At 42.7% G+C, this 27,909-nt stretch overlaps 1 protein-coding gene across 9 annotated transcripts in view; it reads left to right on the top strand.

The window, feature by feature from the left end:
* The window catches only part of LOC115114167 (kinesin-like protein KIF1A), a 54,236-nt gene that overhangs the window by 3,227 nt on the left and 23,100 nt on the right, over nt 1–27,909 (top strand). For 5 of the 9 annotated variants that reach the window (XM_065013299.1, XM_065013300.1, XM_065013301.1 and 2 more), the window contains exons 2-25: nt 4,945–5,133; nt 7,400–7,473; nt 7,610–7,792; nt 8,393–8,461; nt 9,094–9,272; nt 9,437–9,548; nt 10,156–10,233; nt 10,454–10,519; nt 10,629–10,646; nt 10,823–10,901; nt 11,456–11,534; nt 20,007–20,149; nt 21,342–21,541; nt 21,974–22,053; nt 22,139–22,214; nt 22,392–22,471; nt 22,749–22,855; nt 23,955–24,038; nt 25,197–25,377; nt 25,495–25,567; nt 26,485–26,581; nt 26,715–26,875; nt 27,213–27,391; nt 27,683–27,820. In XM_065013299.1, the coding sequence (XP_064869371.1) occupies nt 5,028–5,133; nt 7,400–7,473; nt 7,610–7,792; nt 8,393–8,461; nt 9,094–9,272; nt 9,437–9,548; nt 10,156–10,233; nt 10,454–10,519; nt 10,629–10,646; nt 10,823–10,901; nt 11,456–11,534; nt 20,007–20,149; nt 21,342–21,541; nt 21,974–22,053; nt 22,139–22,214; nt 22,392–22,471; nt 22,749–22,855; nt 23,955–24,038; nt 25,197–25,377; nt 25,495–25,567; nt 26,485–26,581; nt 26,715–26,875; nt 27,213–27,391; nt 27,683–27,820 (2,642 nt within the window). In that variant the 5' untranslated portion in view covers nt 4,945–5,027. Of the gene's footprint in view, nt 1–4,944; nt 5,134–7,399; nt 7,474–7,609; nt 7,793–8,392; nt 8,462–9,093; nt 9,273–9,436; nt 9,549–10,155; nt 10,234–10,453; nt 10,520–10,628; nt 10,647–10,822; nt 10,902–11,455; nt 11,535–20,006; nt 20,150–20,255; nt 20,295–21,341; nt 21,542–21,973; nt 22,054–22,138; nt 22,215–22,391; nt 22,472–22,748; nt 22,856–23,954; nt 24,039–25,196; nt 25,378–25,494; nt 25,568–26,484; nt 26,582–26,714; nt 26,876–27,212; nt 27,392–27,682; nt 27,821–27,909 lie in introns of all 9 variants that reach the window. The other 4 variants (XM_029642213.2, XM_065013302.1, XM_065013298.1 and 1 more) reach the window with 2 other exon arrangements.

The following is a 27,909-nucleotide window of genomic DNA, read 5'->3' as shown; positions in this document are numbered from 1 at the left end:
GAGAGTCTTGGTAGTTCCAAACTTCTTCCATTTAAGATTGGTGGAGGCCACTATGTTGTTGGGGACCTTCAATTCTGCAGACATTTTTTCCTGCCCTTCCCCAGATCTGTGCCTCGACACAATCCTGTCTCTACGGACAATTCTTTCAACCGCATGGCTTGGTTTTTGCTCTGACATGCACTGTCAACTGTGGAACCTTATATAGGCAAATCATGTCCAATCAATTTAATTTACCACATGTGGACTCCAATCAAGTTGTAGAAACAGCTCAAGAACAATCAATGGAAGCAGGATGCACCAGAGCTCAATTTCGAGTCTCGTAGTAAAGGGTCTGAATACTTATGTAAATAATGTATTTCTGTTTTTATTTTTAATAAATTAGCAAAAAAGAATCTAAAAAACAGTTTTTGCTTAGTTATTGTGGGGTTGTGTGTGTAGATTGACGAGGGAAAAAAATATTGAATCCATTTTAGAGTAAGACTGTAAAGTAACAAAATGTGGAAAAAGGGAAGGGGTCTGAATACTTTCCGAATACACTGTAAGTATAAAGAGACGTTCCTGAAGATGCAGAAATGCCCACATGCCGGAACTCCCCAAAATTGCAGTCCACAATTTGCACCCTTTTCACAAATTTGGAGGTATACCTTGTAAGAGGCTGTACTTGTTTCACCCGTTAGTGAGAGTGCTGTACCAATGTAAATGAGATGTGTTTGCTCATTTTTACGAGACTGTATATAATCACTAATATGACAAATGTTTCTATCCCTTTGCCATGTTTGTGAGTTTAGTGTTTGTTGCTCATTTCTGATTGTCTAGTTCACTTGCTTTGGCAATGTAAACATATGTTACCCATGCCAATAAACCCCATTGAATTGATGTGCGGTAGTACTTTCCTAACAATTAAATGTATATATGGAACAGATCAAAGTGGCATCAAGTTTCAAACCTTTAATGATTGAGTGTTTAGCCATGTCCTTTCGATCTTTTTTGTCCTGGGAGTCACTGCCAGTTTAGACCTTGGTTATGGCCTCAACAAGTTCAAGTGAAATAAAACGGCAAATTGGTATGCTGATATATATAATTACAGATTTGATGTTAGCAATTGCTGTACTTTTATTACAGTAACATTTAACAATAAAGTACTGTCTGCTGTATATTTACTGCAGCATTCTCTCAAATATAGTGTATTGTAGGAAAATGTTGTGGGAGGGGAAAGCATCACTGACTCATGAACTTATTTTGAGTTATTTCATGCACCCGTTATTGAGAATGCTTGTGTACCAATTGAACTGATATGTTGGAGTAGTTTTCTAGCTGTTTAAGGTGTATAAAGAACACGTCATTGACAGCAGGTCTTAAACTTCAAATGGTTGAATATTTATCTGTGTCATTTTGATCTGTTTTGCACTGTAATCCCAGCCAGTTTGGAAGACAAGAAGTGCAAGTGCTACACAAATGCTAACATGCTTACAGTTGCATTTACTTAAAAAAAAACTTTTTACCAGTGTTGCGCTGTCATTGCTCAGAATTTTACAGTAACTTACAGGAAGCTAGTGGCAAGTTACTGTGAACATAGCAATGTACTTTGCACTAGCCAGAGATGTGCAAAGATATATCAGAACGGTATCGTGTAACAAAGCCAGGTTCATTTGAAGACCAATGCATCCTTAACTACAACACGGTTTACTTGCTATGACTGTGCTAAATACTGCCTGTTGTTGGCACTAGCTACTGGCGCTGAACATCTTCAACAGTTTACTAACCACTGTGCTTCCAGTAATGCACTGTAAATTCTAGAAATCCATAATGGTACTGTAGTCATGTGTTCCAGTAATATGCAGTACATTTGTGTTACGGTAAAGGGCCTGTAAATCTACAGTGATTTACTGGTTTTTGTGCTGCCAGTAATTTACTGTAAATATGACAGTATCCCCCCCCCCGCAGTGTAGGTATTAACAGCCAATCCAGTAGGGTCTGGAAACTATAGTGAGCTTCGGACAATAGCAACGTGATGTCGCCTTTCCCCATCTTTGTTCCCACCCTGGCTGCAGTTCAAACTCACAAAAGACACACCCTCGTCCACTTACCCTCGCCTTATGCCCTTGGGGGAATCTCCGTCGCCACCTTGGCGGGCGGTCCAAATTGTTAGCCAAACAAGGGAAGTTTGCAACGTAAGCCCCTCAGCCCTCGTTTATAGTCGTGTTTGCGAGTGTACAATTATGTTCACTCCGGGGCCTGAAACTCCCCATAATTCAATTCGTGACGGTTGTACATTCTGCGAAAATCTGCGAAAACTTCAAAACAACATCAATGGAGAAGTCAACATACAAGTGTAAGTAAAAAATAAATGCAAATAAGTTAGAAATTGTGCTACTAATGACGGCACAAACACGCCTCGTAAATGTTTTTGTTTGTTTATCTTTTGGAAATTGTACAAATAAAACATTTGCTAATTAATTTGCTAGTTATCACACATTAGGTGTTTATTAATAACCATATACAGTATGATGACACCCGTTTTCATAACAAAAAAACAGGAAGATAAATATAATAGCACGGTGCAATAATATGCTGTGAGAAAAGTGAAAATCTATTGTAACAGAGACATAGTGAGTCATGAAGCAGGTGCAGTTGGTGAGTTTAATAATAACTAATGTGGCGAGATACAAAATATACAAAACAAGAGCAGCGTCTGGACAAGAAAACAGAACCAATACTGTCTGTTGAATGAGGCTACAGAGTGCTAGATAAAGGGGAAGTAATCAAGGCAGTGATGAAGTCCAGGTGTGTATAATGATGGGGCACAAGTGTACGTAATGATGGTTGCCAGGTGTGCGTAATGATGGTTGCCAGGTGTGCATAATGATGGTTGCCAGGTGTGCGTAATTCTGGGTTGCCAGGACTGGCGCTTAGTAAACCGGCTACGTCGTGCCCCAGTGTGGGAGAGTGGGAAATAGGCATTTATTTCCTATGATTTATTTCATTTCTATGATCATTGCAGAATCAATTCCTCACCTTTTCTGACTGTGATGTTTTCATATTCGTGAAATAGCCTATAGGCCTTCAACAAGTTAAGATAGGTTACCATTTGTCCCATCTCTCATTTAATTGCACCCCGATTACAGTAGTAAATAGATAAGCTATTTAAAGTATTTTGCTCTATTTGATCCAAGACTGTTCACATTTTCCACTGACGTTTTGTAGGCTACGTCTGAATACTGTATTGTCACATTTCCAGAGCAGACAATATTTCACTTATAAACAAAAAACATTTATCATAACCATTGCAAAATAAATTCCTCACCTTTTATGGCCACGATGAGTTCATAGTCCCCAAGTAGCCATACAACAAATTATTGTGCGCATTTCTCATTGTGCCTATTCGATATTATAATTTCACATTTTTATGTCCGAAAGAGAGTGCGGTTTACATACAGTAGAATTTCACAGGTGAACAGACAGTTGATCTTTTGCATTGATGTGTGTAGGCTACCACTGTATGTGGGCCTACAGTAGGCTAGTTTAGATTAGAAAGCAGAAAATGTTGCAGAATTCGCAGACAGTGCAGCATATTTAGGTCCACGAAAAAGTAAATAGAAAACAATATTGAATTCAAACAATCTGTTTACAGGTTCACAACAATGTGCACTTGTTTTTGTCTTTCAGAAACGGTCAGATACAGCAAATGTCATTGCAAAAGAAAACATTATGCCAACACCTCTAAAGACATTTGATCAAGTTCGCCATGCAATGCTATTTCCTTAGATACAGTCTTGGCCTAATTCCAATTCCTCCCCAGTATACAGAAAATAAGGGTGTTATTGTCGCTATAAAAGGGGTTATTTGCGGAGGGATAGGATTCTACCAAGAACCGTTTTGATCAGAAGAACCCTTTTTGGAAAACTACCTAGAACCTTTAACATCATATGAACAGTTTTTGGAAGTCTTTGATGATTCCTTGGAAGGCAAGAAGTGTTCTACAAAGACCCATATATAATTTTTCCCAGCATGCTCTATTGCAGGTAGCGTTTCAGAATTGTTTGTTTTACTGTAATATCTGTGTTTTTGCATGTACATTGATTGGTTGATACATTTTATGTTACACAAATATAAATAACATACAGTTTTCTAAACGAATCCACTCTGTTAGTAATTGGATTTATGGCACCCGTTACTGAGATGGTTGAGACAGTTTAGATGGATGAGGTCATCTCAATATTCCACCTTCCCTACCTTGGCAGTCCAGAATGCAGGTTGCGGGTGATTAACAATTCCACTTGTTGGATATCCTAACTCTGGCTGGATTGCAGTAAGAATTACACATCACTTTATAAGCCAACATTGTAAACCAGGAGATTCTTAACATCACTGTGTTAGGATAAAACTTGGCCCTTAAAGAAAGGTCCTTCTGATACAGTAAATATTATGTATTGTCATAATAAGGCTGATGGGCTCTATACATTCATAAAAAGTGTTCTCGTTAGAACCCTTCGTAGATGGTTTAGGAAGAACCTTTAGATGATAAAATGGTTCATGGTAGAACCATTCATAGACGACTCTAGGCAGAACCATATTTTATGCATGGGGTTCCTTGAAAAACCCTACATAGAGGGTTCTGGATAGAACCCTCTGCAAAGGGTTCTACCCAGCACCAAAAAGTGTTCCCCTATGGGGACAAACCGAAGAACCCTGTATGGTTCTACTTGGCACCTTTTTCTCGAAGAGTGTATAATGCTCGTTCACAGTTTCACGACATGTCTGATTCATAACGGGAAACATGCGCATACGTATGGCGTGCGCCAAGTTTATACATCTCAATATTTTTGTCTTTTTAGAAATTGATTTGAAAAAAGAAAAAGAAAATCTTAGATGATGGCATTACAAATTCGTTCAAATTAGATCTTCAATCAAATCACCATCTCACTATGGCTTCCCTCTCCACAGGTGTTAGGCATCTACCTGGTGACAAGCCCCTCCTGACTGAGCCCCTCTATAGTCGCGGCCGCATCCCCCCACTGACAGGCATCATGGCGGGGGCTTCAGTGAAGGTGGCCGTCCGAGTCCGTCCCTTCAACTCTCGAGAGATCGGGAAGGACAGCAAGTGCATCATCCAGATGTCAGGGAACACAACAAGTGAGTATTGCATATTTGCACGATAAGAAATGTCTATTATATTGTCATTGGTGTAAGAAAACACATGGACCTGAGGTCTTCAGCTTTGCTCTTTCGTTGTAGGTTACTTCTTGATTAACCTGGGATGGATGTTAATTGGCCCCCAAATCAGAAGGCCTATCCAGGGTTGGGCTACCACAACCAAAACAAAACATTTCTATTGAAGTATTTCAAATCTAAAATATTTTAGTTGGGCCAGGTCAACTGATGAGGAAGTGATTTGGGGTCCGCCATGGCTACGTACTGGTAGGGGAAATATTAGAGTCTATGTAGGTAATGTTCTATACTAGTAATATCTGGAATATGTATTGATGAATCCTTGAAAGGCCTTCCATTGGGATATACAGCATTTCCAGTCTGATAACTCCAGGCAGAGATGTTCTCATCAATAATGAATGTAGTTTGATGAAATATTTACTAATATGGTCTGCTTTAGATTGGGCTTTTAGGAGACAGCCTCATATGGCATTTTAAATGGTTTTGGAGGTGTTATACATTCGATCTAACACCATCTCAAGATTATTTGAATAAATTAATCACTTCACAACATAGACCCTTCGTGGTGGATTCCGATCATCTCTACTGTAGAGAATCACTGAAACATTGCGCTTCTGCCATTTTCTGCTTGGTGCTCGGAACACATGCTTGAAAGCGACAGGATGGTGGGTAGTGAGGCGTGCAACACATGAGACAAAGGCTCCAATGAGAACTGAGAGCCTGTCTCTGTGTGTATGTGTTTGTGGGGGTGACCTCTAGAGCTTCTCATCCCTCATCACGTGGCCCAGAGGGTCCAAAAGGCCTCGTTGTTTCTGTCTCAGCTGAGACGCTAGGTCAGATGATATGTGTGTGTGTGTGTCATATTCTGCTTCTTTGTGCCTGTCAACGGTCTGATGATGACCTCATTCCCACAGTCTTTAGCATGGCACAGATTTGGAATATTCAAAAATGGCTTCCTTTCCTCTTCCTGACTGATGTGAAAGTACTGGGCCGTTGAAAGTAATATGGAGGACGGCAAATAGCAATATCAACCATCCTCTTCAATTTCACCTTTCCAGTCAATACAAGCGCACAAGGATGGGGAACTAGAAAATACGATAGGAAATAGTTGTCATACCCTCTCTCTTGGATGCAACTGTCTCAGGTGGACTGAACCACATTATTGTGTTCCACACAACAAAGACTTCCAATTTGGCTGATCACATATCCCTATGAATACCTGATACACAATATATAACCCACAAACCCAGTCTATTGAAGTGCATACGTGACATCATCATAGGTCAGTCACCACTGAGGATGCTGCTGTATTAACCAGAGGAACATCATCACTGTTGCATCACTGCAGTACCTACACTGAGTACACAAAACTACTCAGTGTGGGTACATAGACATAGACTGACCAGGTGAATCCAGGTGAAAGCTATGATCCCTTATTGATTTTCACCTGTTACATCCTCTTCAATCAGTGTAGATGAAGTGGAGGAGACTGGTTAAAGATGGATTTTTTAAGCCTTGCGACAATTGAGACATGGATTGTGTATGTGTGCCGTTCAGAGGGTGAATGGGCAAGACAAAATATTTAAGTGCCTTTGAACAGGGTATGGTAGTAGGTGTCAGGCGCACCGGTTTGAGTGTGTCAAGAACTGCAACGCTGCTGTTTTTTTCACAATCAACAGTTTCCCGTGTGTATCAAGAATGGTCCACCATGCAAAGGACATCCAGCCAACTTAACACAACTTTGGGAAGCATTGGAGTCAACATGCATCCCTGTGGAACGCTTGCTACACCTTGTAGAGTCCATGCCCCGACTAATTGAGGCTGTTCTGAGGGCAAAAGGGGGTGCAACTCAATATTAGGAAGGTGTTCCTAATGTTTTCTTCACTCAGTGTATATGGACCACAGACAGTAGCTGCTACCAGGAGCATGATCAACTTTTGTGCTTTGGCCATTCAAGCCTTCACAGAGAGGCACTTGCTCAGCTTTCCCCAAACGCCTCGCCTAATTTCAGATTCCACCAGGTCTACAATTATCCCTAAAATGATGACAATGCATTTTGCACTAATGATATCTATGTAGCCAGCCAAAGACTCTTTCTTGGTTCTATTTACATTTGGTCTGCCATAGCCAAGAACTACACAGTGTTTCACCATAGCTTACTTTCTGCTAGTTTATGGGCTTGGTCTGGGCACTTCTCTAACCTTTGTTTACTTGTTGTCTGCGCTTTTAGCAATCATAAACCCCAAACAGCCGAAGGAGAACAAGAGCTATAACTTCGACTACTCTTACTGGTCACACACAACAGTGAGTTTCACCACATACACCTGAAAGACTTGAATATCATGCGTTTCAAGACCATGCAAGCCATGAGCTCTGCATTCACTCCGTAATAGCTAACTAACGGTGTATTCATACTCAAACACTGTCTTTCTCTCTGCAGCCGGAGGACATCAACTATCATTCCCAGAAGCAGGTGTACAAGGACATTGGGGAGGAGATGTTGCTGCATGCCTTTGAGGGATACAATGTTTGTATCTTTGCATATGGCCAGACTGGATCTGGGAAGAGCTACACCATGATGGGCAAGCAGGACCAGAAGGATCAGCAAGGCATCATCCCTCTGGTAATCTGGATGGCTGGGTGGATGGAATGATGGGATGGGTGGGTGGGTTGATGGAATGATGGATGGGTGGGTGGGTTGATGGATGGATGAATGGGTGGGAGGGTGGGTGGAAGTGTGATGGGTGGAAGTGTGGATGGGTTAATGGCAGAAGAATGGATGGATGGATGGAAGGGTGGGTTGATGGATGGGTGGGTGGAAGGGTGAAGGATGGAAGGGTGGATGGATGGATGGATGGGTGGATGGATGGATGGATGAACGAATGACAAAATGTAGTTAAACATCATATAATGTAAAGTTACTTCATCATGTCAGATACTGGATATTTGGAAACCCATTTAGTTTTATGCCAAAAACATCAAAGCCCTTTATTGATAATACATATGCTGTGTTCATATCAGGGTTGGGGTAAATTCCATTTAAATTCCAGTCAATTCAGAAACTTAAACAAATTCCAATTCCACATTTTCCTAATTGAAAAGCATTGAAGATAATTGGAATTTCATTGTACTTCTTTAATTGGATGGAATTGAAATGGAATTGACCCCAACCCTGGTTCATAGGCGAGTCTAACAATGCTCCTCCATGTTCTCTGTCTGCCAGCTGTGTGAGGACCTCTTCACCAAGATAAGTGACAGCAATAAGGAAAACAGCTTGTCCTACTCCGTGGAGGTGAGTGCTCCCTCTAGTGGTTTGAGAATGAGCTTCTATACAGGACATGCCTACTGCTTATCAGTGGGGTAGAGCTTTTACCTCCTGGGTGATACATACTGAACAAAAATCTAAAGTGTTTGTCCCATTTTTAATGAGCTCAAATCAAAGATCCCAGAAAAGATCCCGTACTGTGTGCACAAATTTGTTTACATCCCTGTTAGTGAGCATTTCTCCTTTGACAAGATAATCCATCCACCTGACAGGTGTGGCATATCAAGAAGCTGATTCAACAGCATGATCATTACACAGGTACACCTTGTGCTGGGGACAATAAAAGGCCACTCTAAAATGTGCAGTTTTGTCACACAACACAATGCCACAGATGTCTCAATTGACATGCTGACTGCAGGAATGTCCAACAGAGCTGTTGCCAGATAATTTTATGTTAATTTCTCTACCATAAGCCTCCTCCAACGTCGTTTTAGTGTACATTTCCGAGTTAAATGCACACCATTAATTTTGCTGTGCATATGATAAGAGTTCAGATAAGAGTGTCTTCTCTGCCCCAAGGTGGTGTTGCTCAATAGACATTTGATTGGCACTTAGTTATCTTGATTGGCACTTCTATAGAGTATTGACAACCTCCACAGGTGAGCTACATGGAGATCTACTGTGAGCGTGTGCGGGACCTGCTGAACCCGAAGAACAAGGGGAACCTGCGTGTGAGAGAGCACCCCTTGATGGGGCCCTACGTGGAGGACCTGTCCAAGCTGGCCGTTACCTCCTACAATGACATCCAGGACCTCATGGAGTCTGGCAACAAGGCCAGGTAAATGGGACTTAGAATGGATGGATGGATGATGGATGGATGGGTGGGTCGGTGGATGTGGGGGGTGGATGGACTGGATAGATGGATAAATAGGTGGATGGATGAATGAATGGATGGATGAGAGATGGATGGATGTCATAAAGTTAAATTCTTTCTTCCTTCAGGACGGTGGCAGCCACCAACATGAACGAGACCAGCAGCCGCTCTCATGCTGTCTTCAACATCATCTTCACGCAGAAGAAACACGACATGGATTCAGAAAACACATCTGAGAAGGTACTGCGCAGACTTAATAACCAGGTTCTACCTCATATTCAAGCTACTGCAATAGGTTGAGGCCATAGAGTTATAAACCCCTACAGATGTAGGATCTTAATTTGATCACTCTTGTTGCTGTGGAATTTCCTGCATTGCAGGAAATGCAAATTTGTAGTGCATTCCAGGTTTCAAAGGGCTTTTAAAGTTTGTAATTTCCACACAAAAGAAATCAGACATAAAGAATAATGTATTAAGCTCGACAAATAATGTCCATTAATTATAATCCACATAATAACTCACATTTCCTCTTGCTGCTGGGATTATTTTCCTGCTGTAGCAAACTGTCTCAAACTAAGATCCTTCATAATGCCTCACACCAGGGTTTTGTAAAACTTTGACCTATGCATGGTTTATAACTCTATGATTGAGGTCTATATTGCCATGCTATCTGGACATCCACTGTGTTATCGTTCATGATAACACTAATCATTACAGATAAGTCCTCAAAGAGAGTTTCTTGGGGCTACCACTGTGCATTTGGAATCTGGGCATTTCCCACTGTGATACAGAGTATCAAAGCAGATTCATGCCAAAACAAATGATAACAGAGAGTTTCTTGTTGCAGGTGAGCAAGATCAGCCTGGTGGATCTGGCTGGGAGTGAGAGAGCAGACTCTACAGGAGCCAAAGGAACCAGGCTGAAGGTGAGAGGCTATTTTGGGTCAACTTTATGGGCTGAATCCGACCCCCCAGTGATATCAATGTATGAATTCCTCCGTTTCAAGTTAACATTTCAAGTTGACATGTCTATGAACTTTACAAAGCCTCTAGGCTCTGTTTCTCAAGATTGTGGAGTGTGTCGTTTTTTGTGTTGCACGCAAGGCTTTTCGTTTGATTAAGTGTGCCCCATCTGTTCCTTTTCAGGAAGGAGCAAATATCAATAAATCTTTGACCACACTGGGGAAAGTCATCTCTGCATTAGCTGAAGTGGTGAGAGTCTATAGTTTTCAGTACACAACTCTTTGTCTGAATGGTCATTGAAGGATTTTTGGTAAGACTGACAATTAATTAAGTTCGGTCAATTTCTTTTTCTTTCTAGGACTCAGCACCAAATAAGGTACACAATTTCAATGATTTCTTCCATTTTATTTCTCAGAAAATATTTTGGGAAATGGTATTAAGAGATTGGGAAGTAGATGATTCACAAGCGTTTCTTCTTGTATTTCCCAACAGGTAAATGCACTTTTATTGAGACAGTATCCTTATCCTAATTCTAAAATGAACTGTTAACAGAACAAGAAGAAGAAGAAGGTGGAGAACCACATCCCCTATAGAGACTCAGTGCTGACCTGGCTTCTTAGAGAGAACCTGGGTACGTACTTTCCACTTACTAGCCCAGAACCTGCCGACTACGCCAATTGTAACATTCTTAGCACTGTTTGCTATTTTGTTTAATTCCCCTGCAGATGATGATTCAAAGCTTTTATTCAACTTTTCCAGCATTTCCACGGTGAACAATTCACACGTCTCTAAACATATTAGATGCCCATATCCATCTAAGCAGCTTACAACTCAAATCCCACTGGTTTTCAAATACCTGTTTGGTTGTTTCCAGGGAAAAAGATGGGCAACCAACCCCCCCCCCCCCCCATTATTTTGCAGGGGGCTGCAGCAAACAAAACATCAATAAACATAAGACATCCAAAGCACACAAGACCTGCCAACCTACCTTCTAGTCCTCCCTCCCTCACCTACCTGACCAGCCGCGGCCCCCCTTTCCACCTACTAGCCCAGATCCTGCCGACTACGTCAAATGTAGCACTGTTTACTCTTTTGTTGAATTCCTCTGCAGATGCCCTTTGAATAATCTTTCCTCCTCTTGCCCTCATCCCCAAATGAACCTCTTTGCCCCTTTCTGTCCATTAGGAGGTAACTCTCGCACCGCCATGGTGGCAGCCCTCAGCCCTGCTGACATCAACTATGACGAGACCCTGAGCACCCTCAGGTAACAAACCAGCTCTGAGGTCAAATGCTCAGGTTAAAAAAAACTTCAAATCCATAGTTATTCTGTGACCCTACAGTACTTCAGTATCACTGTCATTCTCTGTGAGGATCAGTTTTAGTTCCAGCCACCTGCCTCCTTATAAAGTAATGCACATAAGTGTAATGACTACACACAAAAGTGGTTCTAAATAGTACAAGACAGGGGTTATTGTTGGTGCTTTATAGATACCCTTGTTTGAAGGTTCAATAAAGAACCATGCTCATCAGGTTCTAAATGGAACCTGTATGGTGCTAACAATAACAATTTCCTAAGGTTCTATAAAGAACCATGCTCATCAGGTTCTAAATGGAACCTGTATGGTGCTAACAATAACAATTTCCTAAGGTTCTATAAAGAACCATTAACCCTTTAACAGGCAGCTCAACTGGGCAGTTGAGCTCATTTTGACAACCAATTTGAAATTACATTAAGCATATGTATTTTGTTTGGCATATTTTATCATCTCATCCAATGTAATTTAGTAAATTGATCATGCGGTCATTGTTATTGGACTCCCATATTTTTTTAAACATGCATTCAAAAATGGTTGAAAACCAGCAAGTGAACGTCATTTACCAATTATTATTAGTAATGATTAACTCATTGTGTATAAAATGGACAAATACAACGTTGCAAAATGTTGTTGACCTCTAAAACATAATTTAAGAATGATTCAATTACAAATGTGTTGTTGTTACTAATTTAGGAACTCTTGAAATCTATGCTCTACCAGGCGGTTGAGTTGCCCATTAAAGGAATACTATTAAGTCAAAGCTAGTGATAATGGAGAAATATTGTTATGGGACTTTCTTTGTCTGTGCAAATACAAAAATCCTTTGAAATTCATATCATGATTCAATGTCTGCCTATTATCTTCTATATGTTTCACAATATCATTCAATACATGTCATTTTACTGGTATTCTAAGCATTTAAACTGTAAACACATTAAAAAGTCTATGCAAATTCAGATAGAAAACTAGTTTACTCTAAATGGGCAACTCAACCGGCTGGTTGAGATGTTTGCAATGCATTATCTATCAAAGTTTAAGTCATGCAGAGAAAAATCCTTCAACTATGGCCTATACTGAGGCTAATACACATCTTTTACAGAAAAATATATATATGTTTTTCTTGGTGTGCCAGTTAAAGGGTTAACAATGGTTCTATATAGCACCATTTATTAAATTTTTTAATTAAAAATGAAAAGCTGAAATGTATTGAATCATTAAGTATTCAACCCCTTTGTTATGGCAAGCCTAAATACATCCAGGCGTAACAAGTCACATAATCATTTCGATGGACTCACTCTGTGTGCAATTATAGTGTTTAACATGATTTTTGAATGACTACCTCATCTCTGTACCCCACACATACAATTATCTCTAAGTTCCCTCAGTCGAGCAGTGAATTTCAAACACAGATTCAACCATAAATCAATCAAATGTATTTATAAAGCCCTTCTTACATCAGCTGATGTCACAAAGTGCGGTACAGAAACCCAGCCTTAAACCCAAGACAGCAAGCAATGCAGGTGTAGAAGCACGGTGGCTAGGAAAAACTCCCTAGAAAGGCCAGAGCCTAGGAAGAAACCTAGAGAGGAATCAGGCTATGAGGGGTGGCCAGTCAGTTGGAGATTATAACAGAACATGGCCAAGATGTTCAAATGTTCATAGATGACCAGCAGGGTCAAATAATAATAATCACAGTGGTTGTCGAGATTGCAACAGGTCAGCAACTCAGGAATAAATGTCAGTTGGCTTTTTATAGCCGATCATTGAGATTATCTCTACCGCTCCTGCTGTTTCTAGAGAGTTGAAAACAGCAGGTCTGGGACAGGTAGCACGTCCGGTGAACAGGTCAGGGTTCCATAGCCACAGGCAGAACAGTTGAAACTGGAGCAGCAGCACGGCCAGGTGGACTGGGGACAGCAAGGAGTCATCAGGCCAGGTAGTCCTGAGGCATGGTCCTAGGGCTCAGGTTCTCCAAGAGAGAGAAAGAAAGAAAGAAAGAAAGAAAGAAAGAAAGAAAGAAAGAAAGAAAGAAAGAAAGAAAGAAAGAAAGAGAGAGAGAGAGAGAATGAAAGAGAGAGAATGAAAGAGAGAAAAAGAGAGAAAGAGAAAGAGCATACTTACTTTAAAACAGGAGAAATACTCCAGCTATAACAGACTGACCCTAGCCCCCCGACACATACTGCAGACAGGAGGGGTTGGGAGACACTGTGGCCCCGTCCGACGATACCCCCGGACAGGGCCAAACAGGCAGGATATAACCCCACCCACTTTGCCAAAGCACAGCCCACAGACCACTAGGATATTTTCAACCACCAACTTACCATCCTGAGACAAGGCCGAGTATAGCCCACAAAGAACTCCGCCACGGCACAACCCAAAGGGGTGGGGCGCCAACCCGGACAGGAATATCACGTCAGGGACTCAACCCACTTAAGTGACGCACCCCTCCTAGGGACGGCAGGGAAGAGCACCAGTAAACCAGTGACTCAGCCCCTGTAATAGGGTTAGAGGCAGAGAATCCCAGTGGAGAGAGGGGAACCGGCCAGGCAGAGACAGCAAGGGCGGTTCGTTGCTCCAGTGCCTTTCCGTTCACCTTCACACTTCTGGGCCAGACTACACTCAATCATAGGACCTACTGAAGAGATGAGTTTTCAATAAAGACTTAAAAGTTGAGACCGAGTCTGCGTCTCTCAGATGGATAGGCAGACAATTCCATAAAATTGAGCTCTATAGGAGAAAGCCCTGCCACCAGCTGTTTGCTTAGAAATTCTAGGGACAGTAAGGAGTCCTGCATCTTGTGACCGTAAGCGTACGTGTAGGTATGTACGGCAGGACCAAATCGGAAAGATAGGTAGGAGCAAGCCCATGTAATGCTTTGTAGGTTAGCAGTAAAACCTTGAAATCAGCCCTTGTCTTAACAGGAAGCTAGTGTAGAGAGGCTAGCACTGGAGTAATATGATCCAATTTTTTGGTTCTAGTCAAGATTCTAGCAGCCGTGTTTAGCACTACCTGAAGTTTATTTAGTGCTTTATCCAGGTTCCCGGAAAGGAGAGCATTGCAGTAGTCTAACCTAGGAGTGACAAAAGCATGGATACATTCTTCTGCATCATTTTTTGGACAGAAAGTTTCTGATTTTTTGCAATGTTACGTAGATGGAAAAAAGCTGTCCTTGAAACAGTCTTGATTTGTTCGTCCAAAGAGAGATCAGGGTCCAGAGTAACGCCGAGGTCCTTCACAGTATTACTTGAGACGACTGGACAACCATCTAGATTAATTGTCAGATTCAACAGAAGATCTCTTTATTTCTTGGGACCTAGAACAAGCATCTCTGTTTTGTCCGAGTTTAAAAGTAGAACATTTTCAGCCATTCACTTCCTTATGTCAGAAACACAGGCTTCCAGGCAAGGCAATTTTCATCGAAATGTACAGATGTGTGTCATCTGCATAAAGTGAAAGTTAACATTATGTTTCCAAATGACATCACCAAGAGATAAAATATATAGTGAAAACAATAGGGGTCCTAAAACGGAGCCTTGAGGAACACCAACATTTACAGTTGATTTGTCGGGGACAAACCATCCACAGAGACAAACTGATATCTTTCCGACAGATAAGATCTAAACCAAGCCAGAACTTGTCCATGTAGACCAATTTGGGTTTCCAATCTCTCCAAAAGAATGTGGTGATCAATGGTATCAAAAGCAGCACTAAGGTCTAGGAGGACACATAAAGACCAGGGAGGTTTTCCAAGGCCTCACAAAGAAGCGTAGACATTGAATATTCCTTTGAGCATGGTGAAGTTGTTAATTACTCTTTGGATGGTGTATCAATACACTGTCACTACAAAGATACAGGTGTCCTTCCTAACTCAGTTGCAGGAGAGGAAGGAAACCGCTCAGTGATTTCACCATGCCAATGATGACTTTAAAGCAGTTAGGGTTTAATGGCTGTGATAGGAGAAATTGAGGATGGATCAACAACATTGTCGTTACTCCACAATACTAACCTAATTGATGGAGTGAAAAGAAGGAAGCCTGTACAGAATAAAAATATTCCACAACATGCATGCCTTTTGCAACAAGGCACTAAATAAATACTGAAAAAAAAACGTGGCAAAGCTATTAACTTTTTGTCCTCAATACAAAGTGTTATGTTTGGGGCAAATCGAATACAACACATTACTGAATACCACGCTCCATACTTTCAAGCATACTGGTGGCTGCATCATATTATGGGTATGCTTGTAACGGGACTTGGGAGTTTTTCAGGATAAAAAATAAACAGAATGGAGCTAAGCACAGGCAAAATCCTATAGGAAAACCTGGTTCATTCTGCTTTTCACCAGACATTGGGAGATTAATTCACCTTTCAGCAAATAATCTAAAACACAAGGCCAAATCTACACTGGAGTTGCTTAACAAGAAGACAGGGAATGCTACTGAGTGGCCGAGTTACATCTTTTTGAAAATTTATGGCAAGACCTGAAAATGGTTGTCATGCAATGATCAACAACCAATTTGACAGAGCTTGAAGAATTTTGAAAATAATAATGGGCAATTGCTGTTCAAGTCAGGTGTGGGAAGCTCTTAGAGACTTACCCAGAAAGACTCACAGCTGTAATCACTGCCAAAGGTGCTTCTATTTCATCCATTTTTAATTCAGGCTGTAAAACAACAAAGTTTTGAATAAGTCTATGGGTATGAATGCTGTACTTTCTGAAGACACCTTTATGGAGGATGGTTGTAAAGAACCTTTCTCAATGTGATCAGCCATATTATACAGTGGGGAGAACAAGCATTTGATACACTGCCGATTTTGCAGGTTTTCCTACTTACAAAGCATTCAGAGGTCTGTAATTTTTATCATAGGTACACTTCAACTGTCAGAGACGGAATCTAAAATAACAATCCAGAAAATCACATTGTATGATTTTTAAGTAATTAATTTGCATTTTATTGCATGACATACAGTGCCTTGCAAAAGTATTCGGCCCCCTTGAACTTTGCGACCTTTTGCCACATTTCAGGCTTCAAACATAAAGATATAAAACTGTATTTTTTTGTGAAGAATCACCAATAAGTGGGACACAATCATGAAGTGGAACGACATTTATTGGATATTTCAAACTTTTTTAACAAATCAAAAACTGAAAAATTGGGCGTGCAAAATTATTCAGCCCCCTTAAGTTATAATACTTTGCAGCGCCACCTTTTGCTGTGATTACAGCTGTAAGTCGCTTGGGGTATGTCTCTATCAGTTTTGCACATCGAGAGACTGACATTTTTTCGCATTCCTCCTTGCAAAACAGCTCGAGCTCAGTGAGGTTGGATGGAGAGCATTTGTGAACAGCAGTTTTCAGTTCTTTCCACAGATTCTCGATTGGATTCAGGTCTGGACTTTGACTTGGCCATTCTAACACCTGGATATATTTATTTTTGAACCATTCCATTGTAGATTTTGCTTTATGTTTTGGATCATTGTCTTGTTGGAAGACAAATCTCCGTCCCAGTCTCAGGTCTTTTGCAGACTCCATCAGGTTTTCTTCCAGAATGGTCCTGTATTTGGCTCCATCCATCTTCCCATCAATTTTAACCATCTTCCCTGTCCCTGCTGAAGAAAAGCAGGCCCAAACCATGATGCTGCCACCACCATGTTTGACAGTGGGGATGGTGTGTTCAGGGTGATGAGCTGTGTTGCTTTTACGCCAAACATAACGTTTTGCATTGTTGCCAAAAAGTTCAATTTTGGTTTCATCTGACCAGAGCACCTTCTTCCACATGTTTGGTGTGTCTCCCAGGTGGCTTGTGGCAAACTTTAAACAACACTTTTTATGGATATCTTTAAGAAATGGCTTTCTTCTTGCCACTCTTCCATAAAGGCCAGATTTGTGCAATATACGACTGATTGTTGTCCTATGGACAGAGTCTCCCACCTCAGCTGTAGATCTCTGCAGTTCATCCAGAGTGATCATGGGCCTCTTGGCTGCATCTCTGATCAGTCTTCTCCTTGTATGAGCTGAATGTTTAGAGGGACGGCCAGGTCTTAGTAGATTTGCAGTGGTCTGATACTCCTTCCATTTCAATATTATCGCTTGCACAGTGCTCCTTGGGATGTTTAAAGCTTGGGAAATCTTTTTGTATCCAAATCCGGCTTTAAACTTCTTCACAACAGTATCTCGGACCTGCCTGGTGTGTTCCTTGTTCTTCATGATGCTCTCTGCGCTTTTAACGGACCTCTGAGACTATCACAGTGCAGGTGCATTTATACGGAGACTTGATTACACACAGGTGGATTGTATTTATCATCATTAGTCATTTAGGTCAACATTGGATCATTCAGAGATCCTCACTGAACTTCTGGAGAGAGTTTGCTGCACTGAAAGTAAAGGGGCTGAATAATTTTGCACGCCCAATTTTTCAGTTTTTGATTTGTTAAAATAGTTTGAAATATCCAATAAATGTCGTTCCACTTCATGATTGTGTCCCACTTGTTGTTGATTCTTCACAAAAAAATACAGTTTTATATCTTTATGTTTGAAGCCTGAAATGTGGCAAAAGGTCGCAAAGTTCAAGGGGGCCGAATACTTTCGCAAGGCACTGTAAATATTTCATACATCAGAAAAGCAGAACTTAATATTTGGTACAGAAACCTTTGTTTGCAATTACAGAGATCATACGTTTCCTGTAGTTCTTGACCAGGTTTGCACACACTGCAGCAGGGATTTTGGCCCACTCCTGCATACAGACCTTCTCCAGATCCTTCAGGTTTCGGGGCTGTCGCTGGGCAATACGGATTTTCAGCTCCCTCCAAAGATTTTCTATTGGGTTCAGGTCTGGAGACTGGCTAGGCCACTCCAGGACCTTGAGATGCTTCTTACAGAGCCACTCCTTAGTTGCCCTGGCTGTGTGTTTCGGGTCGTTGTCATGCATCTTCAATGCTCTTACTGAGGGAAGGAGGTTGTTGGCCAAGATCTCGCGATACATGGCCCCATCCATCCTCCCCTCAATACGGTGCAGTCGTCCTGTCCCCTTTGCAGAAAAGCATCCCCAAAGAATGATGTTTCCACCTCCTCGTTGGGATGGTGTTCTTGGGGTTGTACTCATCCTTCTTCTTCCTCCAAACACGGCGAGTGGAGTTTAGACCAAAAAGCTCTATTTTTGTCTCATCAGACCACATGACCTTCTCCCATTCCTCCTCTGGATCATCCAGATGGTCATTGGCAAACTGACAGACGGGCCTGGACATGCGCTGGCTTGAGCAGGGGGACGTTGCGTGCGCTGCAGGATTTTAATCCATGACGGCATAGTGTGTTACTAATGGTTTTCTTTGAGACTGTGGTCCCAGCTCTCTTCAGGTCATTGACCAGGTCCTGCCATATAGCTCTGGGCTGATCCCTCACCTTCCTCATGATCATTGATGCCCCACGAGGTGAGATCTTGCATTGAGCCCCAGACCGAGGGTGATTGACTGTCATCTTGAACTTCTTCCATTTTCTCATAATTGCGCCAACAGTTGTTGCCTTCTCACCAAGCTGCATGCCTATTGTCCTGTAGGCCATCCCAGCCTTGTGCAGGTCTACAATTTATCCCTGATGTCCTTACACAGCTCTCTGGTCTTGGCCATTGTGGAGAGGTTGGAGTCTGTTTGATTGAGTGTGTGGACAGGTGTCTTTTATACAGGTAACAAGTTCAAACAGGTGCAGCTAATACAGGTAATGAGTGGAGAACAGAAGGGCTTCTTAAAGAAAAACTAACAGGTCTGTGAGAGCCGGAATTCTTACTGGTTGGTAGGTGATCAAATACTTATGTCATGCAATAAAATGCAAATTAATTACTTAAAAAACATGTGATTTTCTGGATTGTTGTTTTAGATTCCGTCTCTCACAGTTGAAGTGGACCTATGATAAAAATTACAGACCTCTACATGCTTTGTAAGTAGGAAAACCTGCAAAGTCGGCAGTGTATCAAATACCACTGAGGACCCCCAGCTGGCACCAGAGCATATGTGAGTCTTTCACAAGACACCGTCACTGGCCATAGTTACATAAAATAGCATAACACAACACATTAGATAAACTGGAATGACACTCTCACTCATGGTTCCACAAAAAGAGCTGTGAGCAAACCAGGCCGAGCTTCCTCCCCTACATTTGAACTATCACTAAAAGAGCAAAGGACCCTTTTGTGAACTGTAAACAACAATTGAAGAGCTCAAAGTGTTATTTGAGTCATTATGTGTCCACATAGAACCATCACCATCACCAGCATTGAGAGACTAAACCAGGAAGTGATCCAGGACCTGCAAATAATGATACCTTGAACCTATGTTGTCCCTATCGACGACGATGTTTCTCCCATCATATAAACAGTGGACATATTTTTGGGGTGAACCTGCCTTTGAATGGTTTTGATCCTTCCCAGGTATGCTGACCGCGCCAAACAGATCCGCTGTAACGCCGTCATCAACGAGGACCCCAACAACCGTCTGGTGCGTGAGCTGAAGGAGGAGGTGTGCCGACTCAAGGACCTCCTCTACGCCCAGGGCCTGGGAGATATCATAGACAGTGAGTACCTACCTACCTACACACACACACACACACACTGGATGAGAGCCATACAGATGTGTGTGTGAGTGTCTCACACACTCTTCTCTCTCCTCTTTCCTCTCAGCGTATCGATGTCCCGATCCTGTGATAGCTGGTTTGAAAAGTGTGTATATTCTAGCAAACCCCCCCCCGCTTTGCAGCTAACTGAAAATAAAGCTAAACCTCTACCATACTAAACTCCTATAACACCCCAGAGCTATATGGAAGGACTCCAACCCAAAAACCCATCTAAAATCCATAAATCCAGTACACACTGAAGAAAATACATTTTTACTGTCCGCCTCTTTGGGACTGGAATGCGTCTCAAAAGTTTAACATGGCATCTTCTCCTCATCTCCTTTTTCTTCCTCTGCACTGATCTGCAAACATGGGATAGGTGGAAGCAAGATGGTGGACTCCTCTAAGAGAATAGACTTTCCCCTTTCCAGTCCTTTCAGATCAGTGCAGATGAAGATGGGGGGGAGGAAGCCATTTTAGACTGTAGGGATGCAGCCTGTGTTACACTCTGATTCTCTGGGTGTGTAGCTATCTGATTGGACGCTCTGCTTCTGTAGAGGGTCTTTGATATGCCAGGTTCTTAATGTGGGCTCTGGCTAGGGCTCTAGAGCTCTGCTGCCTTACTTCTAATTCACACTGCTTGCCCTGCATAATTGTTGCTTGCGGGATAAATTCAGTTTTTAGGAATTGCATTGATTTTAATTGAATAATACTTTCACAGCCTTTCAGCCTGGAGATTATGCTGCAAGTAAGAACTAAAATACATGTATTCTAGATTGGCTGCCCTATATATCATATGACATTGCTTGTTTTTCAGCTTGTTACTGTATGTATTTTGCATATGAATGGCAGAGAAAAGCGTTTGCTCTCTAACTTCTCGTATGCTTTGCATATCCACCAGTGTAAGTTGCTCTTTTCTCGCTCTCTCTGCAATGCCTTTGGTGAGCACCTGTCTCTGCTTCTACAATACATTTTTTTTGTTGAGCTCTCTTCTTCTGTTTTTACTCCTCCCTTGTTTTCCCTTTCTTCCATATACCCACTTCTCTGCGTTTCTTTCTCTCCACCCCCAATGTCTCCTCCTCCTCACCTTCCTGCTGTTTGCTCCCCTCTCTTTCCTTCTCTCCCCCACACACTCCCGCTCTTCTTCTGGCAGACTTGTGCGATTACAAGAACTTTGTCAATAATCGCCAGGCTGTCAATCAAACGGGTGATCTATCCACAGTGACCAATGCCATGACTGGGATGAGCCCTTCCCCCTCTCTCTCCGCCCTGTCCAGCCGTGCGGGCTCCATGGCAAACCTGCATGACCGCATCTTCAGCCCTGCCTCTGAGGAGGCCATAGAGAGACTCAAGGTAGGGAGGAGGAAGGGAGGGAGGGTGAACTTAGAGGTGGTGAGTGGGTGAGTGAGTGAGTGAGTGAGTGAGTGAGTGAGTGAGTGAGTGAGTGAGTGAGTGAGTGGGTGGGTGAGTGAGTGAGTGAGTGAGTGAGTGAGTGAGTGAGTGAGTGAGTGAGTGAGTGAGTGAGTGAGTGAGTGAGTGAGTGAGTGAGTGAGTGAGTGAGTGAGCGAGCGAGCGAGATGGAAGGAGAAAGAGAGGAGGAGAGGAAGGGCAGTGAAGAGATAGAGGGATAGTTAGACAGCTGCGGACAGATGGAGAAAGAGATCAGGGAGGGGAACCAGGAGGTTAGAGATAGAGAGAGATGGTAAGGGTCATGGAGGCTAACCATAATGTTATGGCGTGTATGTACCATGCCAACTTAGACATTTGTCGTTCTTTTCACTCTAGGAAACAGAGAAAATCATTGCTGAGCTCAATGAGACATGGGAGGAGAAGCTGCGCCGTACTGAAGATATCCGGATGCAGAGGTGTGTCAGACGGCTTTAACCTTTAACCTCTATCCTTATCTGAGTCCACCTGTCTCAAATAACTGTGGTTCTCTGCTATATGTAGGGAGGCCCTACTGGCTGAGATGGGTGTGGCCATGAGAGAAGATGGAGGCACCGTGGGCGTGTTCTCCCCCAAGAAGGTCAGAACCCCAGTACACCCTTTATGGCAACTGTAGTGAGATGTACTACACTACCCACAATCCTCTGTGCATGATATCCATTTCCATCATGCTACAACAACCCCTGTCAACAGTATTTCAACACAAAATGTCAACATATGTGGAAGCAAAGTCACCATGTTCTTGTCTTTCTTTTAGACCCCTCACCTGGTGAACCTGAATGAGGACCCACTGATGTCTGAGTGCTTACTCTACTACATCAAAGATGGGACCACCAAGTAAGAACGACTCTTTCATCTGCAGGAAATATAGTGAAGTGTACCTCTTTTGTATTGAAGTGGCCTCCAGTCCTGTGGTAACAGTACGGAGGGATTTGGAGTAGGGAGTCAGCTGTTTTAAGTTTACTACCTGGAATATCAAGGATCAGAATGGCCCTGTGAAGTGGGCAACAATGTTTCCTTTGGAAATTGAAGAGTGAAACAGTGCTCTTACAAGAAAGACATCTATGTAAAAAACGAATCAATCGACTCCGTATCCGATGCATCTTTCCCTCAGGGTTGGACGTGACGACGCCAGAAGTCGCCAGGACATCGTGCTCAGTGGCCATTTTATCCAAGACGAGCACTGCACCTTCAGTAGCACCGCAGGCTCCGGCGGAGAAGGTGAGACTGAACTGACCAACTGTGGACGAACCATGATAGTTTCTATTAGTTCTAGTTCTATGAGAAGAATCATTAGCAGATTTTGCTTGCGTGCACCAGAGGTTATAGGGTCTGTAGAGGCTGGGACTATTGAGACTGGGTTATGGACTAAAGAGACTTGGACTAGTGAGGCTATAGTTATAGTAAATTATAAACTGGGTGGTTCGAGCCCTGAATGCTGATAGGCTGACAGCCGTGGTTTATCAGACCGTATACCATGGGTATGACAAAAACATTTTTGTACTGCTCTAATTACGTTGGTAACCAGTTTATAAAAGCAATAAGGCCTGTGGGGGGTGTGGTATATTGGCCAATACACCACGGCTAAAGGCTGTTCTTAGGCACGACGCCAACGCCATATAAGACACCCCCTCGTGCCTTATCGCTTTTATAAACTGGATGCCAATGTAAAATGGTTAGCATAGCAACTACTGTAGCTATCAAGTAAACTTGCTAGCTACTTCAGTGAATGTTGAACACGTTTCTTTCCCGGCAAATCAACACATTTCTAGCGAAAATGTGTTCAATTATAACCACGGTACAAAAGGGATAATCAACTCGGGCCTCTATGCGTTCCCTGGAAAATAGTGTAACACTGTGGAAGGTCAGTTCCACTCCGCTAGCGCTTCGTGGAACACACCGTCCACCTCATTCGTTATTTTCCAAAGAACGCATAGCCCCTCGTTGATTATCCCTTATGTAATCACGGCAGAAAAAGACAGTAGTTGCCTTTTACCCTCTTGACTTTACCTATGCAGGCTTTGTAGATCACAGCTCATTGAGGGCAAACAAATGATCCATTCAGTACATGTACATCAGGGCTGCCCAATTCCCGGTCCCGGAGGACCAAAACACTTCTGTTTTTTGTTTCTACGCGGTAGTTAATTGCACTCATCTGGTGTGACAGGTGTGAATTAGTCCCTGATTAGAAGGAGAGGATGAAAACTAGAAGTGTTTTGGTCCTCCGGGACTGGAAATTGAGTAAGAAACGGAGCCATTGTAGAATAGGCAAAGGCTCACCATCCCCGGTGGTTCTTGTCTGTTGATGATGATGACACAGGCAACGTCATCCTGGAGCCCTGCGAGGGGGCGGAGATCTACGTCAACGGGAAACTGGTGACCACGCCTACTCTGCTTCGTTCAGGTAAGGCTTAAACCCCTCAGCATCTTCCACTAAGTACGGGAAAAGATACACAACATACTGAAAAACACTACACTGATTTTAATGAAATGTTTTGTATTTGTCTAGGCATGAATCTGCTTCCATATACAACATCATAAATACACAAAGACCATAGGTGATTCACACTGGTGATTCACACTGGTGATTCACACTGGTGATTCTCACTTGAACAGTCCAAGGTTAAAATCATTACAGTTTTTGACAATTGCTTCCACATGATTTCTGAAACTATGGCTCCTCGTCTCTCGACTCTACACACAAAACCCCAAAACACACACGCACAACGTGCAAAACGTCACAGATCTCTTGCAAAACCAAACACTTTATTCAAAACGATATTTAACTCTTCTCAAAGTGGTGTTTTTGCATCACAACTCTACACACAAACCATCAAATGATTAGCTCCTATACACGCCAACTACACACGGATGTGACAAATGTAAAACACTACTATCTTCCGTCTTTTGCATGTTCAGTGGTGTCCAGGGCAGTTTGTCATAGCACTCACACGTACATGTATGTGCACAAATATATACAGTATGTATGCCTATTCAGTATATATTCACACTATGAACAGAAATGCAAGGAGGGAAAAAAAGCAAATGAATTTCTTTCTCAAAACATTGTGTATTCATCCTCCTTCTCTTTGTCCTCGTCTTCCTCCCACTCCTCTTCCTCTAACTCTTTCTCCAAAATTGGCCTCCTTTGTTGTCCAAACCAAGAAAGCCAACCTGAAGCCTATGTACAGTGCTCAAGCTCTGATTTCTATGTGAAGAAATTAGCTATAAGTGTTTTCACTGGGTTTAGGTCACCGGTAAATGAGTGTGGCATTTTGAATGGAAGTGTTTTCCAAACGAAACACAAGACCTGTTGGTTTTGAATGATGTGTCTAATGTAGAGAACTGTGTTTAGTGTTTTGCACAAAGTGTGTTTTGCAATTGCAAACTGAGTGTAAAGCGGACTTGGTCTGGAGATTAGGTACTAGAGTTAACCGTTTCACAGTGTGCCTCGAGTACTACTTTTAGCGTGTAAACGATTGTAAAACAAACTGTAATAGGTTTATGACATTGATGAAATGACTGAGGTGTGATGCGACTGACCTTTGACTCCTGACCTCAGGAAATCGCATTATCATGGGGAAGAGCCATGTGTTCCGCTTCAATGACCCGGAGCAGGCGCGGCAGGAGCGGGAGAGGACCCCCTGCGCCGAGACCCCCGTGGAGCCCGTGGACTGGGCCTTCGCCCAGAGAGAGCTGCTGGAGAAACAGGGCATCGACATGAAGCAGGAGATGGAGTCAAGGTACAATAACAGATGGACTTGCCTTTGGCAAAGCACCAGCTGTAGTAACACATCATCCTTTTGTATGACTTTGTATGACTTCGCTCAAAAATGATTTGCAATTATTTTGTTTTGCAGGCTTCAAGAGTTAGAAGATCAATACCGCCGAGAACGAGAGGAGGCCAGTAACCTTCTGGAACAACAGAGACTGGTAAGACAGGCCACTAAGAGAGGCCCCTTAAAAAGCTAATCTTTAGTGTTTTATAAATACAGGTAACTGCGTAAATAAAGGAAACACTTGAGTAAACGAGGGACACAAAGTACTGTATATTGAAGGCAAGTGCTTCCACACAGGTGTGGCTCCTGAGTTAATTAAGCAGTTATCATCCCATGCTTAGGGTCATGTATAAAAATGCCCAGTTGCCCATTATTCTCCTCTACCATGGCTAGAAGAAGACATCTCAGTGACTTTGAAAGAGGGGTCTCAAATGAGCATAAGGAGGGAGTTTAAAGGGTGTTTGTGTCTCAGTCACCAGATCTCAACCCAGTTGAACACTAATGGGAGATTCTGGATTGGCGCCTGACACAGAGTTTTCCACCACCAGCAACAAAACACCAAATGATGGAAGAATGGTGTCACATCCCTCCAATAGAGTTCCAGACACTTGTAGAATCTATGCCCAAGGCGCATTGAAGCTGTTCTAGCTGCGCTGGTGGCCCAGCGCCCTATTAAGACACTTTATTGGGTGTTCCCTTTATTTTGGCAGTTACTTGTATATGGAGACGAATTAGAAATAAAAGTAATAAGCAATTAAAGAGCAGCAGTAAAATAACAATAGCGAGACTATATACAGGGTGTTACCGGTACAGATTCATGGGGCAATGCAAATAGTCTGGGTAGCCATTTGAAGAGATGTTCAGGAGTCTTATGGCTTGGGGGTAGACGCTGTTTAGAAGCCTCTTGGACCTAGGTTTGGCGCTCCGGTACCTCTTGCCGTGCGGTAGCAGAGAGAACAGTCTATGACTAGGGTGGCTGGAGTCTTTGACCATTTTTAAACTGGCCAGTGAATGTATATGGCCGTTATTCTGTCATGTGATTTGATGTGTCTGTACCGGGGTCTCTCCCAGGACTATGAGAGTAAACTGGAAGCCCTGCAGAAACAGGTGGACAGAAACTCCCGTTACCTGGAGTCCCCAGACGAAGAAGAGGAGCCTGAGGAGGAAGGTGAGACATTGATTGACAGTTACCCATCTAGAATAACCTTTATCAAATGTTTACAATGATTTTGAAATCAAATATCTATTTCTGAGGTAAGGTCAGAGAATGGAATATTTTCTGAATTATGGAATGTTTTAAGTCTTTCCCATAGTTCCGTGGACAAAGCGTGAGATGGAGCTTGCATCCTGGGCGTTCCGTAAGTGGCGTTTCTACCAGTTCACCTCCCTCAGGGACCTGCTGTGGGGCAATGCCATCTTCCTCAAGGAAGCCAACGCCATCAGTGTGGAGCTCAAGAAGAAGGTACACTGTCATTATATACAATATATCAAATAGAACAATGATTCAGTGGTGAAACTGTGAGGTATCAGTCAAAGGAAACTGCGTTATTAATCAGTTCAGTCAGTCTACCAAATGAGTGTACATCAAATGAGTCTATTCTTTGAAAACGATGAATCGATTCGATGAGTCAGCAAAGACTGGTATTGCGAAATAGTGCCCCTGCAAAGTCATTGAATCAGATCGGCTCTATTGTGAATCGGTTCGATGAGTCCGCAAAATGAGATTTCAATTGACAACAATGATTTTGTCGCTAACCTGCTGACATGCTAAAATGCTAAACTGGTCCTCTCCTTTACAGGTCCAGTTCCAGTTTGTGCTGCTGACAGACACACTGTACTCCCCGTTGCCCCCGGACCTGCTGCCCCCCAGCGTGGCCATGGAGCGGGAGAAGCGGCCCTTCCCCAGCACCATCGTAGCTGTGGAGGTCCAGGACCAGAAGAACGGGGCCACACACTACTGGACCCTGGAGAAACTCAGGTATGTGTGTGGGGGGGAATTGTGTGTGTGTGTGTGTGTGTGTGAGTTTGTACAGTATCACTATACTTGTGAGGACCTTGACATTAGACTGTGTGAGTGTGTTTTTGTGTCTCTGAGCATTTGTTCCGGTTATTTCTCTGCGGCTTTACATTATGATATGTGTCTCTGTACACGCGAGGCCCTGGTATGTAGGCCTATATGGGCTTATCCGGTCTGCGTCTACTTTACAGTGTCTGTTGCTCTGATGTGCTCTGTCCTGGTCGTGTGCCTTGTCTTTGCTGCCCCCTATAGACAGAGGCTGGACCTGATGAGGGAGATGTACGACCGTGCGGCGGAGGTGCCTAGCAGCACTGTGGAGGACTGTGACCAGGCCCTGACCGGGGGAGACCCCTTCTATGACCGCTTCCCATGGTTCCGTCTGGTGGGCAGGTCAGTCACCGTCCCAGGTCCTAGTCTTTTCAAATGTCATTCCCTTCCTTTCTTGAGGTAATCACTAAGTAGCCAGGGGTTTCCTAATA

This window comes from Oncorhynchus nerka, linkage group LG9b (assembly GCF_034236695.1).
Source record: "Oncorhynchus nerka isolate Pitt River linkage group LG9b, Oner_Uvic_2.0, whole genome shotgun sequence".
Lineage (NCBI taxonomy): Eukaryota > Metazoa > Chordata > Actinopteri > Salmoniformes > Salmonidae > Oncorhynchus > Oncorhynchus nerka.
Note: the sequence above shows the minus strand (reverse complement) of the source record. Positions and strands in the feature narration are given on the sequence as shown.